The sequence below is a fragment of the Xyrauchen texanus genome, chromosome 21 (assembly GCF_025860055.1).
Source record: "Xyrauchen texanus isolate HMW12.3.18 chromosome 21, RBS_HiC_50CHRs, whole genome shotgun sequence".
NCBI classification, from domain to species: Eukaryota; Metazoa; Chordata; class Actinopteri; order Cypriniformes; family Catostomidae; genus Xyrauchen; species Xyrauchen texanus.
Genome location: NC_068296.1, coordinates 40,743,270 through 40,765,217, shown reverse-complemented (window position 1 = coordinate 40,765,217; position 21,948 = coordinate 40,743,270). Strand labels below are relative to the sequence as shown.

General features: G+C 40.0%; 1 protein-coding gene across 4 annotated transcripts in view; it reads left to right on the top strand.

Annotated features, from left to right (window-relative positions):
* LOC127661435 (DNA damage-binding protein 1) overlaps window positions 1-21,948 on the top strand; it is a 105,209-nt gene that overhangs the window by 25,204 nt on the left and 58,057 nt on the right. For all 4 annotated transcript variants that reach the window (XM_052152147.1, XM_052152146.1, XM_052152144.1 and 1 more), the window contains exons 11-14: window positions 1,078-1,153; window positions 1,257-1,365; window positions 2,539-2,717; window positions 8,325-8,488. In XM_052152147.1, coding sequence (XP_052008107.1) covers window positions 1,078-1,153; window positions 1,257-1,365; window positions 2,539-2,717; window positions 8,325-8,488 — 528 coding nt within the window. The remainder of the gene's footprint in view (window positions 1-1,077; window positions 1,154-1,256; window positions 1,366-2,538; window positions 2,718-8,324; window positions 8,489-21,948) is intronic.

Genomic DNA, 21,948 nt, shown 5'->3' with positions numbered 1-21,948 from the left:
CTACCTGCTTATATAGCTAGGATGCAGAATATATCAGTGACCATATAAGTATCAGACAATATTGATGCTGAGCCTGCAGTACTGTTTAAATGACTTATTTGCACACTAGTCTATTATTGTGTTAACACAGTGGCACGTAACAACTAGGAATTCACCTTTCCGATACTGATGTTTTTAAATAGATCTGGTATCAATCCACCGAGCGTGATCCAAATCCGATACTATGTGTTAGTTATGTTTGTTACGGTCAAGCTCCAAAAATGACATAAAAGAAACATATAAACACCATTAAAATAATTCATATGACTCGTGCATTTTATTCAAAGCCACTTGAAGATGTGCGATTAGCTCTGTGAATCACAAAAGTCTGTGTTTATTAAGTAAATGTATAGTATGCGCAGTGCCAGCGCGAATGGTGCTGCTCTGTTGACACAGTCTCATGCACTGGCTGGTGATGCACTCACGGCTATCGGTGGCATAGTATTTAGCCTTCACGTGGTGCCCAATATTTGAGCGCTACTCAAAAGAGCATTTCAGATGTAGATGCTCAATAGTTCAGTTCACTTATAATATGCATTTAGAATGGCACCGGAGCTACATTTCATCAGAATTTGAATAAGAAGCGAAGCAAACTACTATGAACTTGCCTACAAACAGACACACTTGCAGGACTTTCTGGAGAGTTTAGAATGTTCAAATAAAAGCGTGAGGGTTTAAAAAGTGCACGATTTAAATATATTACTGTTGTATTTCAAATTAAAATCCAATAATATTAATAACAATTTATTATTATTATTGTCATCATTAGTATTTGTTTACAATTTATAACAATATTTAAGTTGAATGTGTTCCAAAAAATAACTGTGGGAGTGAAAATTGGACTGATGTCTTACAACTAAATTGAACAAAAAAGAGATCTGAATCGGATCTTGGTTTCATAAAATTTTTATAATGTGAAAAAACATTTAATCTGTGAAATATTTATGCAACATAGTATTATTTTTGTGCTTTTAACCGTATTAATGTATTTTTTAAATTCTAGTATTTTAGTCCTTCATTTTAAATTGTGTTTGTCAGGTCTGTGGCCTCTTCGCTCTGAGTCGAGCAGAGACACTGATGACATGCTTGTTCTATCTTTTGTGGGTCAGACCAGGTGAGTAGTGTTTATACACACTTTACTATAGTCTAGAGCTGACATAACCTCATGAACATTACTGTACGTGTGTGTGTGTGTGTGTGTGTGTGTGTGTGTATAGAGTACTGATGTTGAACGGTGAGGAGGTGGAGGAGACAGAGCTGCCAGGGTTTGTGGATAACCAGCAGACTTTTTTCTGTGGAAATGTAGCACACCAGCAGCTTATACAGGTGAACCAACACACATCCACGTGTTTTTTCTGTCTTATTAATGGTTTTAGGGGATGGCTACTGTACACAGTCCAAATGTGTGAAGTTATAATACATTCATATTTATCCTAATTATGTAGTTGCATGTAATGTTTACATTGGATAAAGGTCTTGGCATCTAATGCATTCTACTCCATAACAGATATTGTTTTCCTTTCATCAGTGTTTCATCATTAATTATTTGTCATCTTTAGGAATATCCAAAAGCAGACATGGCCAGTTTATTTCCTAATACCAAACATCATTAGAACAGAAAATGTATTACACATTTTTACAAAATTAAACTTGCCGTAATGTTTGCCATAGTTTTTCCATTAACAGTGGTATTTGTAATACCATAACTACAGGTAAGTTAGACAACGGATGGCTCCTCATTACTGTGGTTTGGTCAGTGTAGCTGGTCGTTCTAAAAAAAAAAAACAAGCAAACTTGTAAACGTATTTGTTCTGAACACATTTAGAAATGAACTACAACTGCCACATTTGCAATAAGGTCTAGTAGAGCTGTTCTGCTTGTAGTCCAAAAACCCAGAAGAGAGTTGGCCATGGGTTCCCTCTGGATTTTCCTATGGGGTTTTTATAATTTTTGTGTGAAATAAGGACTGTGGAAAACATTACGATATGTGGATGTTTTGTTCTACAACTTAAATTGCACACAGTCATACCTTAGCCGTATTGAACTACATACTTTTCTTTTTAAACACATGGCAACTTTTGAGGCCCAACGTTTGAGGTATGACTTATTATTTGAGAGATTATTTAATATGAAACTAGAACATCTGTTATAGTTTACGTTGATAATTTTTAGTATAATTGATTGTGTAGTTTGAAAAGCCTGTTGACACATCAGTCCTGTTTAGCATTTCAGGGCTGTCGTCTGGCTGTTTGTGACATTTGACTTCTTCAATATAAAATTGTCCGAATTCAAACGGGTCGCAAAAGTTCTATGGTCTGCAGCACGATATTAAGGGAAGCCTGAGTCGCGCGTCTAATTGTAATAGTGCAGCATGGCAAAAATATTGATAAAAATCTAGCTCTCATGATTGTTTAACATTTTTTGTGTCTAATCAGTTGTTGTCTTGAATGAGAATGTGTTAGGTTAGCTTTATTGTTGTATGTTTTTGTGTGTGCCTAGATCACGTCAGTGTCAGTGCGGTTGGTGACTCAGGACAGTAAGTCTCTAGTGAGCGAGTGGAAGGAGCCGCAAGGCAGAAACATCAGCGTTGCATCCTGTAACAGCACACAGGTGGTGATCGCTGTTGGCAGAGTGCTGTATTACCTACAAATACTGACAGGAGAAATCAAACAGATGAGGTACACACACACTCACCAGCACACCTCTCATAATTTCCTGTCCTCTCTTGGCCTCTAAAAATGCCAGTGTTAGAAGATAAAAAAATGCAATAATTCACTAGTAAATGTACAATCATTGCATTGTTTGACAAATATTGTGATCACGGTTTGATCTGCAAAATTAACAATCACATTGAAACAGCTGCTCTGATGTGCCAAAGATTGTGTATAAACTAGAAAGTAGCGATGTCAAAAGTACCAATATTTCGGTGCCAAGTTGATACTAAAATAAAAAATTATGTAACGATACCAGTGTTTCTGCAGTAACGGTAGTACAGAGCACCTGCTTTTTTTTTTTTTTTTACTCCTTTTACACTGAAATGGACAATTAATTAAATTAAGATTGGGATTTGTCCTAGTGTGATTATTAAATCGCAAAAGGATTCGATTTAATCAAATAAATATACAGTCCACATGTGCAAAGTGAATGTGTAAAGCTGCTCATATGCTAAAAACATAAACATTTTATGAGCATCACGTGCTTTGCTTGTTGTAGTAGACATAAGAGAGTGCGCATATACTGCGAAACACACAGCGCATGCAGAGTATATATTTATATAATAAATCACAGCAGGGTTAGGGGATAGGATAATAACTGGTTCATTTAATTCTAAGAATTAGAGTTCTAAGAAGGACACAGTGCATTTGGAATTACATCACTTCCTGTTGCCCGAAGAAAGTAGTGTACTCTCTTTTTAGTAGAAAGTTTTCTCTGAAGGAAACTGCAGCATCACACATTTTTTTGTCTAATTACATGTTGTGGATGAAGCCTTCCCTGACATGCTGAAGACATTTTTAACAACTATTGTGTATATAATTACAACATATACATGCATGTCAATCCAAATACAGAGGTAAAACTTTAATTTCTCAGTTGTTTCCATGTCTTCACTGAATTACTTTTAGATATAATGTATTAATACAGATTTGATGCTGCTATGACTGAGAAGCAGATCTGTAATTAAAATAAAATGATCCATTCAGTTTTTGATTTTATTTTGGCCTTTGTGATAATGTTCGGTTTCATAAGGCTTATTACAGCTAAAGAGCCAAGAGTGTGTGTGCTCCCTTCTATTTTATCCCATTGTTGGTTATTAAATCAGTATAAAGTTGATTCAGGACTTTATTAGCTCCAGAAGAACATGGTCTCTGCATGCACTCTTTGTTGGTGCAACAATAAAAAATAAATAAACTGGCTTTCATAAGGTGATGTTTAATCTAAACTCCCTATCACAGTGAATGCATGCAGTAGAGATAGATTAGGGCTATCAGCCTAATTTATTTAAGATGGCAAGATATATTTGGAATTACAGAATAAATTTAATATTATGAATACATTTATTGAAAAGGCTACTGTATAGTATGCTTATTAATAATTTTCTGATAATTCCTCCCACATGGGAAAAAAATGGAATCACCTGTTTTAACTTATTTTGAGCTTATAATGTGCAGTATTTAGCACATAGTACTGACATTTTTAAGATAACATTATTAACCTTTCTTTTATTTCGTTCTAACTGGTTACCATTTTGAAAAAAGGAGGCTGTGGAACGCTGGAACCAAAAATACAATTTCTGCTCCAAATGAACTGAAATTAAAACCATTTAATTTTTAGTCCTTCGTTTTCATCAATATTTTCATGTGCTGATCTGTTGTGCAGCACTTTTGTTTGACAAAAATAAGACCTGTGTTGTGTTTTCGATTATGGTGTGAGGATCTTTACTGAAGTACTTAATTTGATAAAAAAAATAAAATGGTATGTTGAAAAGTAATTGTTAAATTTTCATTTGATTAAATTTTATGAATGCATTTGATTAGAAACCATTTTGATGATGAAATTGAATTAAACCAGAGACTATTTTGCAAATACGGGCCACTTTAGGCCACTATTAAAATTCTTGGAATGCCCAATGGTAATGGGATGTAGAAAGCAAGTCCCACCTTATAGATAAAAGAGCCAATCACCTTTTAGATACAGACATTGCCTGGCCTAACATGCCAAATAAATTTATATTTTTCATCTTTTCATTCTGTCACCTTTTTGCATGTATTTTTAACAGCTTTCCACTTTTAAATAATCTACAAACAATAGAGAAAATTAAAAGTTTATCCAGTCAGAATTTATTCCTTGATGCTTACAAGCAAACTATTTAACAAATCGCATGCCCCAAGCAGCACGTGAGTCTGAGCTCCACCCCATCAGGCCTTCAGAATTTCTTCAGAATCCCTCAACAGTGCATATGAATGGGCAATTTAAATCAGATTGTCAGATTAATCAGCCAATCAGATTGATTTATTTGTTCTTGGGGGTGTGATCTTTAGGATATGTCCAGGTCGAGGCCTTCTAGCTTGCCTTGAGTGACGCAATCACGCTTCAAGTGATGTACGTAATTCAAGAGTGAAAAGTGTAAGATCAAGCTGTCTGATGAGTCGACTGTCATCACTGCTGGTATTGCCATTGAGAAAGAGATCCATATGAATTTAAAAACACTAGATGTTCTGCATGATCGTGTGATTGATTAATAAGTTAAACATGAAAGGAGGGCTGATTTTCACTTCAAGTAAATTGATTAGTGCTTTTTACATTGTTATAGCAACATCAGGAGTTGTTGTTGCTATAAGCAGGCTCCTGGAGCATTCAGTGTCAGATCAAGTTTTGAAAAGTAGTGCTGCGTTCCATTCAACTTGGAAAGTCAAATTTTACAACTTCCTACTAGTAAAAGTGCAATGGAATGCATCTTGAAGTCAGAAGTACAACTTGTTGGCTCATTCAGAAATTCTCAACTCCAATTTCACAGAGATGAAGGGGCATGATGTCGCAAACATGTTGATACTCAGGGAGATATACAAAGTAAGCAATAAACATTCACTTTAATATCAGTAAATTAGTTTGTTTTCACATTACATGATATTAAAGGTTGTTTAAAAAACGCCTGCAGAAACAGGTGTATAAAACATGGTAAATTATAATTTGTTTTGATAATCGTTAACCTGTTTTGATAATCGTAAACCTGAAGCACAAATGCTAGCGCTGCTGCGTTGTTTATCAGTTTGGTTGCTAGGAGACATGTCTAATGAGAGTCAAACCCCTGCTAAGCTAACGGGAGCGTTACAGTTCAGAATATTCGGGAATGGAATGCATTTATGGTTGGTGATATCAAGTAGAAATATCCCACATCCAACTTGAATGGAACGCAGCATAACCGTGTACCCTGACGAAACAGAATTTATTGCAAGCAACATTTAAGTCGCAAACATTATTAGATATACTTTTCCAGGTATTTTAGACCTCTTTGGGTGATTCATATTGTCTGTTCAGGAGATGTTTATTTCACAAAACTGTGATGCTGCAGTTAAAATTAGGTTTGCTTGAGCATTAAGTGTCGTTTCAAGTTCTGGCTTTCGTGCTTGGACGTGTTTTTAAAATGTCAATTGGTATTACTACCAATTAGCAGCGGTATAAAGTATGATGCCCAAAGGCATAGGGTGTCTTCATTGTGAAACTGTTTTCTTAATGGCATGAATCACACTGAAGGCCTAGACTTTAAATGCACTACCCGCCACTGCTCGAGAATGTGCATGCGCATTAGCTATACAAGCCTGGATATTTTTTTTTTTTTTTTTATTGCAATCTGAGGTAAAGAAGCACAATTTATGATACCAGTGTTGTCAGAATTTACTGCTGATTTGAAATTTCTTCCTTGATTTGTAATCTTAACCAACCGTTTTGGAGATTTCTTTCCCCATTCAGTTTAAAGGAGCTGCACTTTCATAAGTAGAAATAGCCTCCTGGGAGCATTCCAAAGATGGCCGCCAGTAGACTGTCTTGCTAGAAAGACTTTGATTGAACTTTAATACATGGAATGTAAAACACATGGGAGGGGGCTGAATTTAGAAAGAAAAAAAAATCAAACGGATTATATATGGTCCTTTTTTATAAAAAAAAAAATAAAAAAACTTGAAGCAAAGTTTACTTAAGGCTCTATCCATTGGCGAAATCTGCCCGATTCTGTACAGTATTTCATGCGATGGATTTCAGGTAGTGAAGAATTTGTCCGCCCACACCACCTTTGCCCATGAAATTCAGCTGTGCATAGGTAAATGTGTCCACGCATTCAATTTAAAAACACCAATGAAACATGTAGGGGAAGTGACATAACACCTTCTAAATCTAAGTTGTACATGTTTTCTTATATAAATGTTAACAGCCTTAAAAAAAAGTGTTAAATCAAAGATGAATCTATCATTTCAACATTTTTGTTAAGTTTTGTGATAAACTGACAACATTAAGTTACTTTATTTAACTGCAAACGTACCATTTAGGCCACATGTGTTCTTATTTAAGCCCAGTATGCTTTTAAAAATGTAAAAGCTTCACATTTTACTAAATAAACTCCTCCGTTTTGAATATTTTTGTAAATTTAGACTTAAAACATCATAACCAGTTAATTAAACCTTTAAATTCTGAATCCGGCAGTCCTTATAATTTTGTTCTGTCTTTTCATTTTTTTCCCTGCAATGAAAACCGATTCAATATGTTGCATTGACAAGGAGTTCAGTTTAAAATGAGGTTCAATGGTTTATTTGCTCAGTGGGCTTATTAGGAACAGTAGTGGTCAGTTGAAAAGTAGAGTCAAGGTAAACATATAATTATTTTAATTTTATTTTTATTAATAAAAAACACTATATTTTACAACATAGAGCATGTTTGTTAGCCCACATGAAAACATATTTCTATATTATAATTACAGACAGAGCTCTAAATCTTGTTTGAGCTTAACAAGCTTCTTAAATATTTTCAATTATTCTGTTCATCAACTGTTTTTATTTCTTTATTTTCTATTATTACATCAATCTTTTGTGAGCATCGCTCAGGCAGTCCTGCAGTAACTCCAGAAACTCATGAAATCCATCTTTTCATTGCTGTTTAATACAAAGATAATACAAATCAAGGATAATTTGGTTTATTAATGTCTTTAAATTTTATTTATCATAACTCGCCTGGTTTGTTCAACTGACTCCAGAAAAATAGATTTTTTTTGAGGCCATTAAAAATAGTGAAGTTTTGGAGCAACTTCCAATATGGCCGCCGAACAGTGGTAGGACATATTGCCAAATAACTCAAGAATGAAACATTTGATTGGCTCCAAATAAAAAGTAATATTACAATTTGTGCATTTCTTCCATAACATTTAGTTTTCCTCTTGCTTTGTCTTTTTTCAAAATAAAACAGTATATGGGCTTACATGGTACGTGGCTTTAATTGGTTCACTTTCCTATTGTTTTAAAGTATTATGAAATTGATACATTTAACTTTGTTAAATAGGCTAAAGGTAGTGTGTTTAATATCAGATTTCATTTATTTTTGTGGTATTGGTACTGACTACTGAAATTTTGGTCTCGTCACAGCCCTAGTAGAAAGATATTCCTATTGTCTCCTAGAACAATTAAACTCAGTCCTCTTTTAGTTGACCCATAATGTACCACCCACAGGCTGTTTTCATAAATATGTTTGAAAGCAATGTTGTTATTTTTCAAATCTGTATTTGTATGTGTTGTCTCCTGCAGTTGTACAGAGATGGAGCATGAGGTGGCATGTCTGGACATTACTCCTCTGGGTGACTGCGCAGGCGAGTCTAGCATCTGTGCGGTTGGGCTCTGGACAGACATCTCAGCTCGTCTGCTCAAGTTACCCTGCTTCAGCACACTGCATAAAGAGATGCTGGGAGGAGGTGAGATTTCACATTTGTCACACCAGAGAATACATTCGGCAAACAATGCAGGCTGTTACAAAATTTCTGATTTTACATATGTAGTATAATGTAGTCTGCTTTATCCACCACGGGCATGTAACGCAAAGCTTTTTGAACAAACTCTGATTAATTAGATTGGTTTTAAGTTGACAAAAGTGAACTAATCCAACCCAGTATAAATTGTACCACAACACTCAATAAATTAAATTTTACTTTAATTTACTGTCACCCTCCTCTGTCAACTTAGAATTTGATCCTGAGTTTAGGATTAGTTCACAAGTTTGTGCACATAAATAGCCGAAACATTAAGGAGCCAAATGGCTGTTTGTAGCCAAATCAAATTTTCTCGATTTAGAATTTTGTTCAGAAACAAGATAGAAAGCAGAAGACAGCTGATAACCCATTAAACGAAGGTGTAATAAACAGAATATTTGAGAAGATAGGTTTGCATTCCCTTTGTCTCATCATTGTTCACACCCCTTTCATAAGTTTTATAAATATAAGAGATAAAACATTTGCTTTATTTAGTACTGCATTACAGATATTTACATATAGTAGTGCTGGGCGAAACAGCTAAAACATTTATCACGGTATAATGTTTCCTATTATTCGGTATCGATAATTATTGACAGATTTTAATAACCTCTTTTAAACAAAAAGATAAAGGTGTACCATTGGTACATACCGATACCGTTTTTTCGCCCAGCCCTAACATATAGTATGCATATAGTAATGTGTTGTCTTTTTGAGCATCAATGAATGTTTGCACCTTGTGTAATAGTTGTGTACAAGTCCCTCAATAAACCTTTTTCACACTCCGGGTTTTGGAAGATGGAAGTAAACGTTTGCAGGGTAAACTTCGACAGCGGTGAATGGGAGATTACAGCAAATCTTATTTTTCACTTACCCATTTGCTCCCTGACCAAAAGAAAAAATCCACTATTACATTTTGAATGACTTTCCAAAAGAAAAACAAATAGAATGGTGGAAAAAGACAAATTTACTGTCACCCTCTCAGCAGCTGTAATAGAAACATCCTTGCAGCTGTGGTAATTCATTTTTTAACACTAATTCCAGGGTAATATAACACAAAGTATAATGTTATAAATCAGGGTTCCCACACATCCTGGAAACCTGGAATTTTGCAATGCAGTTTTCCAGTCATGGAAAATTCGAAAAATACCTATATGTCCTGGAAAAATAATGATTTGTCCTGGAAAATATTAATACAATTTGACTGTGTTGCTAGCAAGGTTTCCATTACGAGCACAAAAAACATGGTAACAAACTAATTTGTATAGTTTATTCACTGCTGGTCTCACTCTCATGATTGATTACTGCAGTAGCCAATCGTGAGCTTGGCAATCGTGGTGCAACCAAAGCAGATGTCTTGGTTGGTTACAGCTACGACCAATCGCGTGCTTTGCTTCAGTGGCGCATTCAAAGTAAGAAGCAGCATTCGTGAAATTTCTTATTCTTAAAACAAACTGAATGGCCTGGTACTTGTACCGACCGACAGAATGAGAGGGGCATGTTTGTTTAATTCAGCATCAGCTCAGTATGTGTGTCTACTTTGTTCATCATGGAGAGAAAAGAGCGGAAGAGCTATTAATGTGTACAAGTGACCGATGTTTCTGCACATTGAAGGGGATGTCACATGACTTGTGTCAGTGCTGCCGAATATATTTTAGTCTATGAAGTGACGCGTCAGCACAACCTCGGCTCCAACTTTACACCAAAGTGTTTTTCACACACGTTTTGCCTCAAATGTCTTTGAGAGTACAAAGCTACAAGCTTACAAAGCTACATTTAAATATTTTAAAATGGTTGAAACTTATGAAGAGATGTTGAACGTCTCATAATTTCCCTCTTCGTCCTTCCGACGTACCATCACCTTTGAAATCAATGCCTTCGCAGCATAAACTCTTGTCAGTGTTTAGGCACCCTACTGTGGAGGACAAAGCGCTGCTTGATGCTGGTTTTTAGTGGAACTTTAACGCCTCAAATCATATGAAATGCACTTTAAAATGACGAAGGGACATCATTGAAATTCAAAATTATTGTTATTATGCTATTATTGTTGTCTTTTCTGATAAAAGTCATGTTCAGCAGTTTAAATACTGTCGGAAAATGCTACAGTACATCTTCTTTGTTTTTATAATGCTTAAACATTCTACTGAAGTCAGTAGATTTGACATGCAAATTTTAATAATATAGAAGGTAAAGACGTTATTGATATTATTATTATTATTATTATTATTAGATTTATTGTTTTCTTTTTGGATAAAGTCATGCTCTGCCATTCAGAAACTGAGTGGAGATTATATAGATCTGCTTTGTTCTTGGCAGATTTTAGTCGTGAACCTTTAAAAAAAATCAATGACGCATCTCCAGAAGGGGTCACTAAACTAATCAATTACACTATGTAACACAATTTTTGTTCCTGTGTAGGGTTTTATTTCCTAATTGCTTATGCCTCAAAAGTATAGAAAATGGCTATTATTCCCCACAAAATTAGCTTTTGTGACCAGTATTGTGATATTTTGAAATTTACCTATTTCCAATGAGAAAATAGGAAAAAAATATTTTTGTGAAAGTCTTTTTGTTCACATAAAGTCAGAAAAAACTACATATCAAAATAAACATGTATTTATACTAAAGTAATACAAAAATGACTACAGAAGATTTAAGTGAGTAGTTTTTCGATATTTATGATTATACTGTAAATCACTTTCACGAAACCCCCAAATGTAGTCTCCCCTCGTGTTCTCATTATACTGTCCTTGGTAGCAGTGTTCAAAGTCCAGTATATGCTGGTGGAAGCACTTGCTTCTCCTGAGTCACTCATACATGAAAACACCTCATTGTGATCATCATGTGTATGCTTGTATGTGTGAGATTGCAGAGATGGAGAGCACAGTATATATTTTATTAAATTACTGCTTTACAGGGATTAATCATTACATTATGCCATGGAGCATGCTGCTTATCAGGAGGTGAGAAACTGTCAAAAACACACAAACTGCTAAATAAAGCTTGATTTAAATGAACACGTGTTTTTGCTTACATATTACACTTGTTGGGTGCATAAAATGTCCTGGAAAATTGTGGCTTGAAAAGAGTGGGAACCCTGTAAATTTACACTCAGTATTAAAAAAAATTATCATATATTGCTAAATAAGGCAGAAATGCATCTTCACACTTTGTGAAAAATGTCTATTGTCCTAAGTGTCAAAAGCTTGATTATATATACACAGGGTTCCTGTGGATCCTTAAAAGGCATTGAATTCATTAATCTAAAAATAAGGCCTAAATTGGTATTAAATGTCCAAAAGTAAAAATGCTAAGGCATGGGAATTGTTTCCGAATCATTTTTTTCCTGACATTGCAATTTTAAATCTCAAAATAATTGGTAACATCTATTTTAAATGTTTTGTATAATTTGCCAAATGCCTCTCACATTAACGTTGTGCAGATCAGGATAGCGGAACCAACAACACTCATATTTTGTTTGCGGCTGAGATACTCAGAGCAGATGCGCTGTCTGCTAGCTAGAGACGACATGGGGATGTGCAGAAAACTGGCTATTCAACCACGATTTCACAGCATGTCTGAAACCAGGCAATGTGTACGAGGCACAGGGTATTTTGTGCAGGAAGTGTTTCAAATGGCACAATGGGAATCAAGGCTGTGGAATCCCACATGCAGAGTGAGAAAACAAAGCTGCCAACAAACGGCAGGTATTTCCCAGTTCTGTTCTACCCTCGTCTCCTCCACGCCTCTACCCCATATATGATACCAGCAAAAGGGTAAGCAGCAACAGATCTCCAGATAACATGCGGGTGTATGCCTACACTGTAAGTTGAGGTACTGTGGCGTCTGAACACAGTGAAAAAACACCAATCATACAAGTCAAATGAGGGAGTGGAGACTTATTCCGACACATTTAAGTGACGTTATTATTGGCTATTTAGTTTTTAATTTTGTATTTTGCCATTAAAGCTCATAACGAATACAAGAATTATAGTTCTCATCCAATTGTGTCTTTTTACTGATGATTCATGATTGTGTCACGTTCCCGTTGTCTGCCCTGTGTTCTGTGTCACTAGTCTATTGTCTAAACTACACTTCCCAGGATCCCCGGCCCTAATCACTGCCAGCCCTGTGTCATTGTGCTCACCTGATTGTAGTTTGTCTTCATCATGTCTCCAGTGTATTTAAACCCTGTTTGTTCTCCATTCCCCTGTCGATCGTTGAATGATGTTTGATGATGTCTCCGTGCTATTCCTGGTCTGTGTTCCCTACCCGAGTTCTTTGTTCATGTTATTTTCCCCATTGAGGGATTTCCTTTGTTTGTTTGTTTGTCCGTTTAATAAAAGTTAACTGCATTTGGATCCGCACCTTCTCGTCTGCCTTTCACTCCTGCATTCGTAACAGAACGATCGACCAACAAAATGGATCCAGCGGTTCTAAAGGCGAGCTGTCAGCTGCTCAGCCTAATGCAGGGAAACCGTCCGGTGGAAGACTACACCCGCGATTTTCTCGCGATTGCGGGTGCCACCAACTTCCCTGACTCCTCCCTGGTGTTTTTTTTCCGTGGCAACCTGAACAGTGCGCTCAAGGAGCGGTTGCCATCGGCAACGTGCGGCTGGACGCTCCGCGCGTTCGTGGAGGAGACCCTACTGGCCTGCGGTTCCCCTTTAACCGTGGACATCGTCGAGGAGAACCCCGTAGCTCCTCCCACAATGGTAACCCTCCATTCGCCCGTGGTTCGTCCTTTCACGCCTGCCAACGAGCCAAACTTGCTGCCAGCTTCGTCCGCCCGGAGGAGGAGGAGAAGAAAGGCTTCTGCTCCCCAGTTCACGCCTTCTACGGTCTGCGAGCCATAGCCCACGCTTTTCACTATGAGCGAGCCAGAGCCCACGCATGCCACGGTGAGCGAGCCTGAGCCATTGACCGTCCCCGAGCCAGCGTCTGTAGCCTCCGATGCCAGTGAGCAAGCGCCTGTAGCCTCCGATGTCAGTGAGCCAGCGCCTGTCGCCTCCGATGTCAGTGAGCCAGCGCCTGTTGCCTCCGATGTCAGTGAGCCAGCACCTGTCGCCTCCGATGTCAGTGAGCCAGTGCCTGTAGCCTCGACCGTCCCTGAGCCAGTGCCTGTAGACTCGACCGTCCCTGAGCCAGCGCCTGAAGCCATGACCGTCCAAGAGCCAGCGCCTGAAGCCATGACCGTCCAAGAGCCAGTGCCAGTAGCCATGACCGTCCAAGAGCCAGTGCCAGTAGCCATGACCGTCCAAGAGCCAGTGCCAGTAGCCATGACCGTCCAAGAGCCAGTGCCTGTAGCCTCGACCGTCCCTGAGCCAGCACCTGAAGCCTCGACCGTCCAAGGGCCAGCGCCAGTAGCCGTGACCGTCCAAGAGCCAGCGCCGGCAGCCATGACAGTCCAAGAGCCAGTGCCGGCAGCCATGACAGTCCAAGAGCCAGTGCCAGTAGCCATGACCGTCCAAGAGCCAGTGCCAGTAGCCATGACCGTCCAAGAGCCAGCACCCCCCGAGCTTTCCAGAGCTCCGCCTTCCGAGCTTTCCAGAGCTCCGCCTCCCGAGCTTTCCAGAGCTCCGCCTCCCAGGCTTTCCAGAGCTCCGCCTTCCGAGCTTTCCAGAGCTCCGCCTTCCGAGCTTTCCAGAGCTCCGCCTCCCGAGCTTTCCAGAGCTCCGCCTCCCAGGCTTTCCAGAGCTCCGCCTTCCGAGCTTTCCAGAGCTCCGCCTTCCGAGCTTTCCAGAGCTCCGCCTTCCGAGCTTTCCAGAGCTCCGCCTCCCGAGCTTTCCAGAGCTCCGCCCTCTGAGCTTTCCAGAGCTCCGCCTCCCGAGCTTTCCAGAGCCCCTTCCCCCGAGCCTCCCAGGGTTCCACCTCCCAAGTCTCTCGAGCCTCCCCGGGCTCCACCCCTCAAGTCTCTCAAGTCTTCCAGGGCTCCGCCCCTCGAGCCTCCTACGGCTCTGCCTTCAGAGCCTCCTGAGCCTCTTACGGCTCCGCCTCCAGAGCCTTCTGAGCCTTCCACGGCTCCGCCTCCCGAGCCTCCTAGGGCTCTTCTCCCCGAGCCTCCTACGGCTCCGCCTCCAGAGCCTCCTATGGCTCTGCTCCCAGAGACTCCAGAACCTTCTAGAGCTCCGCCTCCCGAGCTTTCTAGAGCTCCGCCTCCCAAGCTTTCTAGAGCTCCGCCTCCCGAGCTTCCTACGGCTCCGTCTCCCGAGCCTCCTACAGCTCTGCCTCCAGAGACTCCCGAGCCTCCCTCGGCTCCGCCTCCTAGGCCTTCCTCGGCTCCGCCTCCTACGGCTCTACTCCCCGAGCCTCCTATGGCTCTGCTCCCAGAGACTCCAGAACCTTCTAGAGCTCCGCCTCCCGAGCCTCCTACGGCTCCGCCTCTAAAGGCCCCTACGTCGCCACCTTCCTCGGCTCCACCTCCTGAGCCTCCCTCGGCTTCACCTCCAGAGCCTTCCAGGCCTCCGCCTCTGGAGCCTCCTACGGCGCCACCTCCATCGGCCCCACCGCCAGAGCCTTCCAGGCCTCCGCCACTAGAGCCTCCTACGGCGCCACCTCCTGAGCCTCCAGAGCCTCCCTCAGCTCCGCCTCCGGAGCTTCCAGAGCCTCCCTCAGCTCCGCCTCCTGAGCTTCCAGAGCCTCCCTCAGCTCCGCCTCCTGAGCTTCCAGAGCCTCCCTCAGCTCTGCCTCCTGAGCTTCCAGAGCCTCCTTCAGCTCCGCCTCCTGAGCTTCCAGAGCCTCCCTCAGCTCCGCCTCTAGAGCCTCCTACGGCGCCACCTCCCTAGGCTCTACCTCTAGAGCCTCCTACGGCGCCATCTCCCTCGGCTCCACCTCTAGAGCCTCCTACGGCGCCACCTCCCTCGGGTCCATCTCTAGAGCCTCCTACGGCGCCACCTCCATCGGCTCCGCTTCCAGAGCCTTCCAGGCCTCCGCCTCTAGAGCCTCCTACGGCGCCACCTCCATCGGCTCCACCTCCTGAGCCTTCCAGGGCTCCGCCTCTAGAGCCTCCTACGGCGCCACCTCCCTCGGCTCCGCCTCCGGAGCCTCCCAGGCCTCCTGAACCTGTCCTTACCCTGTGGCCAGCTCCCAGGCCTCCTGAACCTGTCCTTGATCTGTGGCCAGCTCCCAGGCCTCCTGAACCTGTCCCTGCCCCTTGGACTGCCTGCCTACCCTCTGTGCCTCCCTGGACTGCCTGTCTGCCCCTGTGCCTCCTTGGACTGCCTGTCTGCCCTTTGTGCCCCTTGGTCTGTCGGTTTGCCCTCTGTGCTCCCTTGGTCTGTCTGTTTGCCCCTTGTGCTCCCCGGGTCTGTCTGTTTGCCCCCCTCCCCTTGGATGATTTTTTGTTTTTTGGAGTATTCCCTTTTTTTTTCTTTTTTTTTTCTTAGGAGCGTCTGGAAGCCGCTCCTTTGAGGGGGGGCTATGTCACGTTCCCGTTGTCTGCCCTGTGTTCTGTGTCACTAGTCTATTGTCTAAACTACACTTCCCAGGATCCCCGGCCCTAATCACTGCCAGCCCTGTGTCATTGTGCTCACCTGATTGTAGTTTGTCTTCATCATGTCTCCAGTGTATTTAAACCCTGTTTGTTCTCCATTCCCCTGTCGATCGTTGAATGATGTTTGATGATGTCTCCGTGCTATTCCTGGTCTGTGTTCCCTACCCGAGTTCTTTGTTCATGTTATTTTCCCCATTGAGGGATTTCCTTTGTTTGTTTGTTTGTCCGTTTAATAAAAGTTAACTGCATTTGGATCCGCACCTTCTCGTCTGCCTTTCACTCCTGCATTCGTAACAGATTGTTGATTTATGTTATTGTTTTCCACTCTAGAAAGTGTTTTAAAAAAGAATCAACATTTGAAGTTGATCATCTAACTTTTTCACAAAAGCAAAAAAAGTAATGTTACAATAAACATTTGGGCAAAATTGTCCCTAACCCAAAATATTTGATGTTTTTTCTTCAATTTTGGCTATTTTAAAGTTTGTCTTCAATTTCATTCCATGTGGCATTAAAAAGTCTTAAATCTAACTTGCCTTAAGCTGTAGGAACCCTGTTTATATACAGTTGAAGTCAGAAGTTTACATACACCTTAGCCAAATACATTTAAACTTTTTAACGTTAATTTAAAGTTTATCACAATTCCTGATATTTAATTATAGAAAACATTCCCTGTCTCAGGTCAGTTAAGATCACTACTTTATTTAAATGTCAGAATAATAGAGAGAATTATTTCTTTCAGCTTTTATTTCTTCATCACATTCACAGTGGGTCAGAAATGTACATACATTTAGTTAGTATTTGAAAGCATTGCCTTTAAATTGGGTCAAACATTTTGGGTAGCCTTCCACAAGCTTCTCACAATTAAGTTGCTGGAATTTTGGATCATTCCTCAAGACAGAACTGGTGTAACTGTGTCAGGTTTGTAGGCCTCCATGGTCGCACATGCTTTTTCAGTTCTGCCCACATATCGGATTGAGGTCAGGACTTTGTGATGGCCACTCCAGTAACATAACTTTATTGTCTTTAAGCCATTTTGCCACAACTTTGGAGGGATGCATGGGGTTGTCCATTTGGAAGACCCATTTGCGACCAAGCTTTTAACCTGGTTGATTCTTGAGATGTTGCTTCAATATATCCAAAAAAGTTTCCTTCATGATTCCATCTATTTTGTGAAGTGCACCAGTCCCTCTTGCAGCAAAGCACCCCCACATCATGATGCTGCCACCCCCATGCGTCACGGTTGTGAAGGTGTTCTTCTGCTTGCAAGCTTCACCCGTTTTCCTCCAAACATAACGGTGGTCATTATGGCCAAACAGTTAAATTTTTGTTTCATTAAACAAGAGGACATGTCCCCATTTGCACTTGCAAACTGTATCCTGGCTTTTTTTATTGCAGTTTTGGAGCAGTGGCTTCTTCCTTGCTGAGCAGCGTTTCATTTTATGTTGATATAGTACTCATATGACTGTGGATATAGGTACTTGTCTATCTGTTTCCTCCAGCATCTTCACAAGGTCCTTTTCTGTTGTTCTGGGATTGATTACCAATTTTCACCTATCAGAGACTTGACATCATTTTCTGGAATTTTCCAAGCTGCTTAAAAGCACAGTTAACAGTGTATGTAAACGTCTGACCCACTGGAATTGTGATCTATTCAATTAAAAGTGAAACAATCTGTCTGTAAACAATTGTTCGAAATAATAATGCACAAAGTAGTTGTCCTAAATGACAAAACTATAGTTTGCTAATCTTAAATATGTGGCGTTAAATGAGTTTTAATGACTTCAATCTAAGTGTTTGTTAACTTTTGACTTTGTGTGTGTGTGTGTGTGTGTGTGCGCCATATATTGTATGATATTTGGTACTGATGAATTTAGTTAAATTGCCCGCATTCTCACATCATTATATGTAAGGAAATTTATGGTTTTGAAATATGTGAGCTATGAACTAAATTAAACTGTCCTTATTCTGCAATATTATGTAATAGAATCCTTTATTTTGGTCACACATTATACACACAGTTCTTTGCATATATACAGTGAAATGTATTAGTTTTCACATATCCCAGCTAAGCTGGGGTCAGAGTGCAGGGTCAGCCATGATACAGCGCCCCTGGAGCAGATCGGGTTAAGGGCCTTGCTCAAGGGCCCAACAGTGGCATCTTGGTGGTGCTGGGGCTTGAACCCCCGACCTTCTGGTCAATAACCCTGAGCCTCAACCACTGAGCCACCACTGCTGAAATATATAATGGAATTAGTCCTGTTCAACAACCATTATAAATTATATAAATGACAAATAACGAGATTATTTGTCTGAATAAAATTCTCCACCATTAAAATTGTAATACAATGTCTCGTTGTGTCCGCTCACCATTTCTACTCCCAAGGAATTAGCTTTAATAAGGGAATTATGAGTAACTCACTTATTGGAGAAATATTATTCATTGAAAATAATCACACATATTTAGGTACAGGATTTAAGCTAAATCTTTTAGGAACAGGGATGAGATTATATATCAAAATATACCACAGTCAAATCATCTTTGAATACAGACAAACTTTATTGCTATTCTAAACTTAAATCTAATCTAACACATATATATGCATGAGGCAGGTTGGTGAGAAGAGTGACAGAATGTGAAATAAATGATCAATAGAGTGAAAATTTACTTTATGGAGTCTGTTGACAATGCCTGAAGAACCATTTTCCCTTCTTTGAGTCGATTTGCTAACAGATTACCCAAAGTATTTAACTAATACACCAGCACTTTGAGCACAATATTGGAGATGTACTTGCATGTCGTGGTGTTTCCTTGCATTCTATTTGTTGCTTGGTTCTTGGCTCTTGGTCGAAAGTTTGTTCCGTTTATGTTTTGGACCTCTGTAAGATTAAATAGTTATTGTCTGTATGAATGATGAGGTTGGCTTTGATGCGAGGCCTTCTCATGGACCGTAGAGATTGAGAGGCTTCCTCGGGACTTCGAGTCCCGAGCTTCCTTGGATCTCACATGGCATGGATCTGGTTCCGAAGAGATCCAGAGAAGACCACGAGGGAAGAGCCAGAGCAGAGAGTGCAGAAGTGAAGAGACGAGAGATGACGAGCAAGAGGAAAGTGTTCTTTGGCCACATCCCCAAAAGTGTCCTGGGCCAATCAGAAGTGACTTTTCTGAGTCACATGGTCGACTGGTGCTGTCCATTCCGACAGTTGATTTTATGGTTTCTGATTCTTACAAATATCTCGCTCAAAAATAGTGCATATTTAAACATGAACTTTTATATCTTGAGAATGGTACAAGAGACAAGATATTCGTTGTCATCAGCTTCCTCCATGTAACCAAGCTTGCATACCAAATTTTACATTCTTTCACTATTCTTACACAATATATACGCAAATATTATACGTGTAGGTGACAAAACATGAAAATCCCTGGTTACAAATCATACTGGTTAATTCCTTGGTTATACAACATGGATAAAACATTTTAAAGAGGTACATCAGGCTATGATCATTAATTTGGAACTCCAAGAGTGTGTGTTCTGTCTTTTATTGCTTTGACCTTTGAAATTAGGGCCTCTTTGCACAGAAGTTTTCAAGTCATATGGGATCTAGATCTCTTTGTTAGTTTTATTGGCCAGATGTGAGACTCACTGGCACCGAAGTCTTTCAATTTATGACGTTGAATTCCAGGATTAAGATTGGGTTTTTCCTAGATTAAAATAATATGGCTGCAATTCTTCTGCATGTATAATACTTCAATATGTATATATGTGTGTATATGTATAATGTAAATTGTTTTAAATATTGCCTTAGTCTTTCTTTACTGTTACTGGATGGCCCAGACACAGAGACTACATTCTCTCACACTGGGTTTGTTGTTGCATGTGGTGCAGCGAGCTCGTCAGAAACAGAATGGGTGAAAAGTAGTATGAGACACACTGGTGCGCACTCTAAAGATTTATTCAATAACTCACGCTGATTTTGACGAACCCGACTTTCGCCAATGGTGACTACATTTTAAATGATTGTCCCAATAAATTATTTTTAGTCGCAGTCTGGAGCCCTGCAATAGCCTTGGACCTCGAGTCACAACACCAAAAGTTATCTGCCAGTAACTCAGCAGAGTTTCCCAAAAACCTGCCCTTAATATGCTGCTGCGGTGCTCAAACCCTGCCTATTTCACAAGCAAGAGGGAAGCTGAAGTATCATGTTATCTAGAATATCGAGTTTATATGAAATGTAAACCGCGAGATAAGTTAGCGTTGACAACTCCACCAACTGTAACTGCCATAGTGTCCCGAGTGTTCTCTCCACTAACAGCTGGATGATGTCCCAGCACACAGTCTATGAAAGTTCACCGAACCATGGAAACTATTTTCTTTGGGCACTGCTTTGTCCACTCTACATTTTAACTGAGTTGTACTGTGCATGCATTTTGCGCTGGATACTGAACCTGGGAACTTCAACGAAACTTTGACATTGAACCTACCTCAATACCCGGTTGGCCTTGTTTGGCGCAAGACCGTTGGCCCAGAGGAGGCACGATGCAGCCCCGGAATTGACAGTGGGAACGCAACTGGCCCTGGCACATACTAGTATGTCCTCATTTGGTCCAATAGTGGAAACATGGCTAATGAGTGACAATTGTGAGAGACAACAAGGAATTCAGATGTCCAAGTATGTAAAAAAGACATCAATGGATATTTGCACTTATCAGCACTCATCGGACATTCTGAAGGTAAAAGCTGAGACACCGATTTTGTTTGAATTTGAATTTACTAAGGATGAATAATTTACAATCAATATGCAGTATTTCATGAATACTTTAAAGTAGGGCAGAAAGTTAATGCATGTGATAAGTTTAGGGCTGTACAGTTAATCAAAATAAAATCCAAATTGCTATATGGCCCAGTGTAATTGATTAAATCCCAAAAAGGCTGCAATTTCATAATACAAATACATATAGTCTGGATTAACATGGTTCATCACTGTGTTTTCAACCGTTTTAGTGGCTCACAAAAAGTGAACAATTCACACAAACGCCATCTATCTAGGGAGTGTTCTGAGTTGGTTTGAAAGTGGTGCATTTTTCTTATGTGCATTGAGAATGCAAAGTGCTTGAAATCACTATTTTCATGTAATTCAAGGCATTCTTGTAATAACTTGATACTGGGCCAAAGAGGAGAAGGAGGGGACATTCCCTCAGATTGTAAATGAGGAACATGTTTGAAAAATGAAAAAACAAATTCAGTTTACCATAAAAAAGGCTTGAGGTTTTAACAGGAACAGTTCCGTGTGAATAAAGAAATGACAACAGAAATATTCCTGTATTACTACAATAAAATTAACATTCAATAATAATCATTCAGTATTATTATACAGTAATGTAATATTAAAGTTTTCTTATGAAATCTGTTCAAAGTTATTACAGACATCACCACATGATGTTTAACATTTCATTATTTAAATTTGGAGTGAATATAGTTGTTAATTCATAGGCTATGTATGGATCCATACAGTCAGGTCCATAAATATTAGGACATCGACACAATTCTAATCTTTTTGGCTCTAGACACCACCACAATGGATTTGAAATGAAACGAACAAGATGTGCTTTAACTGCAGACTTTCAGCTTTAATTTGATGGTATTTACATCCAAATCAGGTGAACTGTGTAGGAATTACAACAGTTTGTATATGTGCCTCCCACTTTTTAAGGGACCAAAAGTAATGGGACAGATTAACAATCATAAATCAAACTTTCACTTTTTAATACTTTGTTGCAAATCCTTTGCAGTCAATTACAGCCTGAAGTCTGGAACGAATATACATCACCAGACACTGGGTTTCATCCCTGGTGATGCTCTGCCAGGCCTCTACTGCAACTGTCTTCAGTTCCTGCTTGTTCTTGGGGCATTTT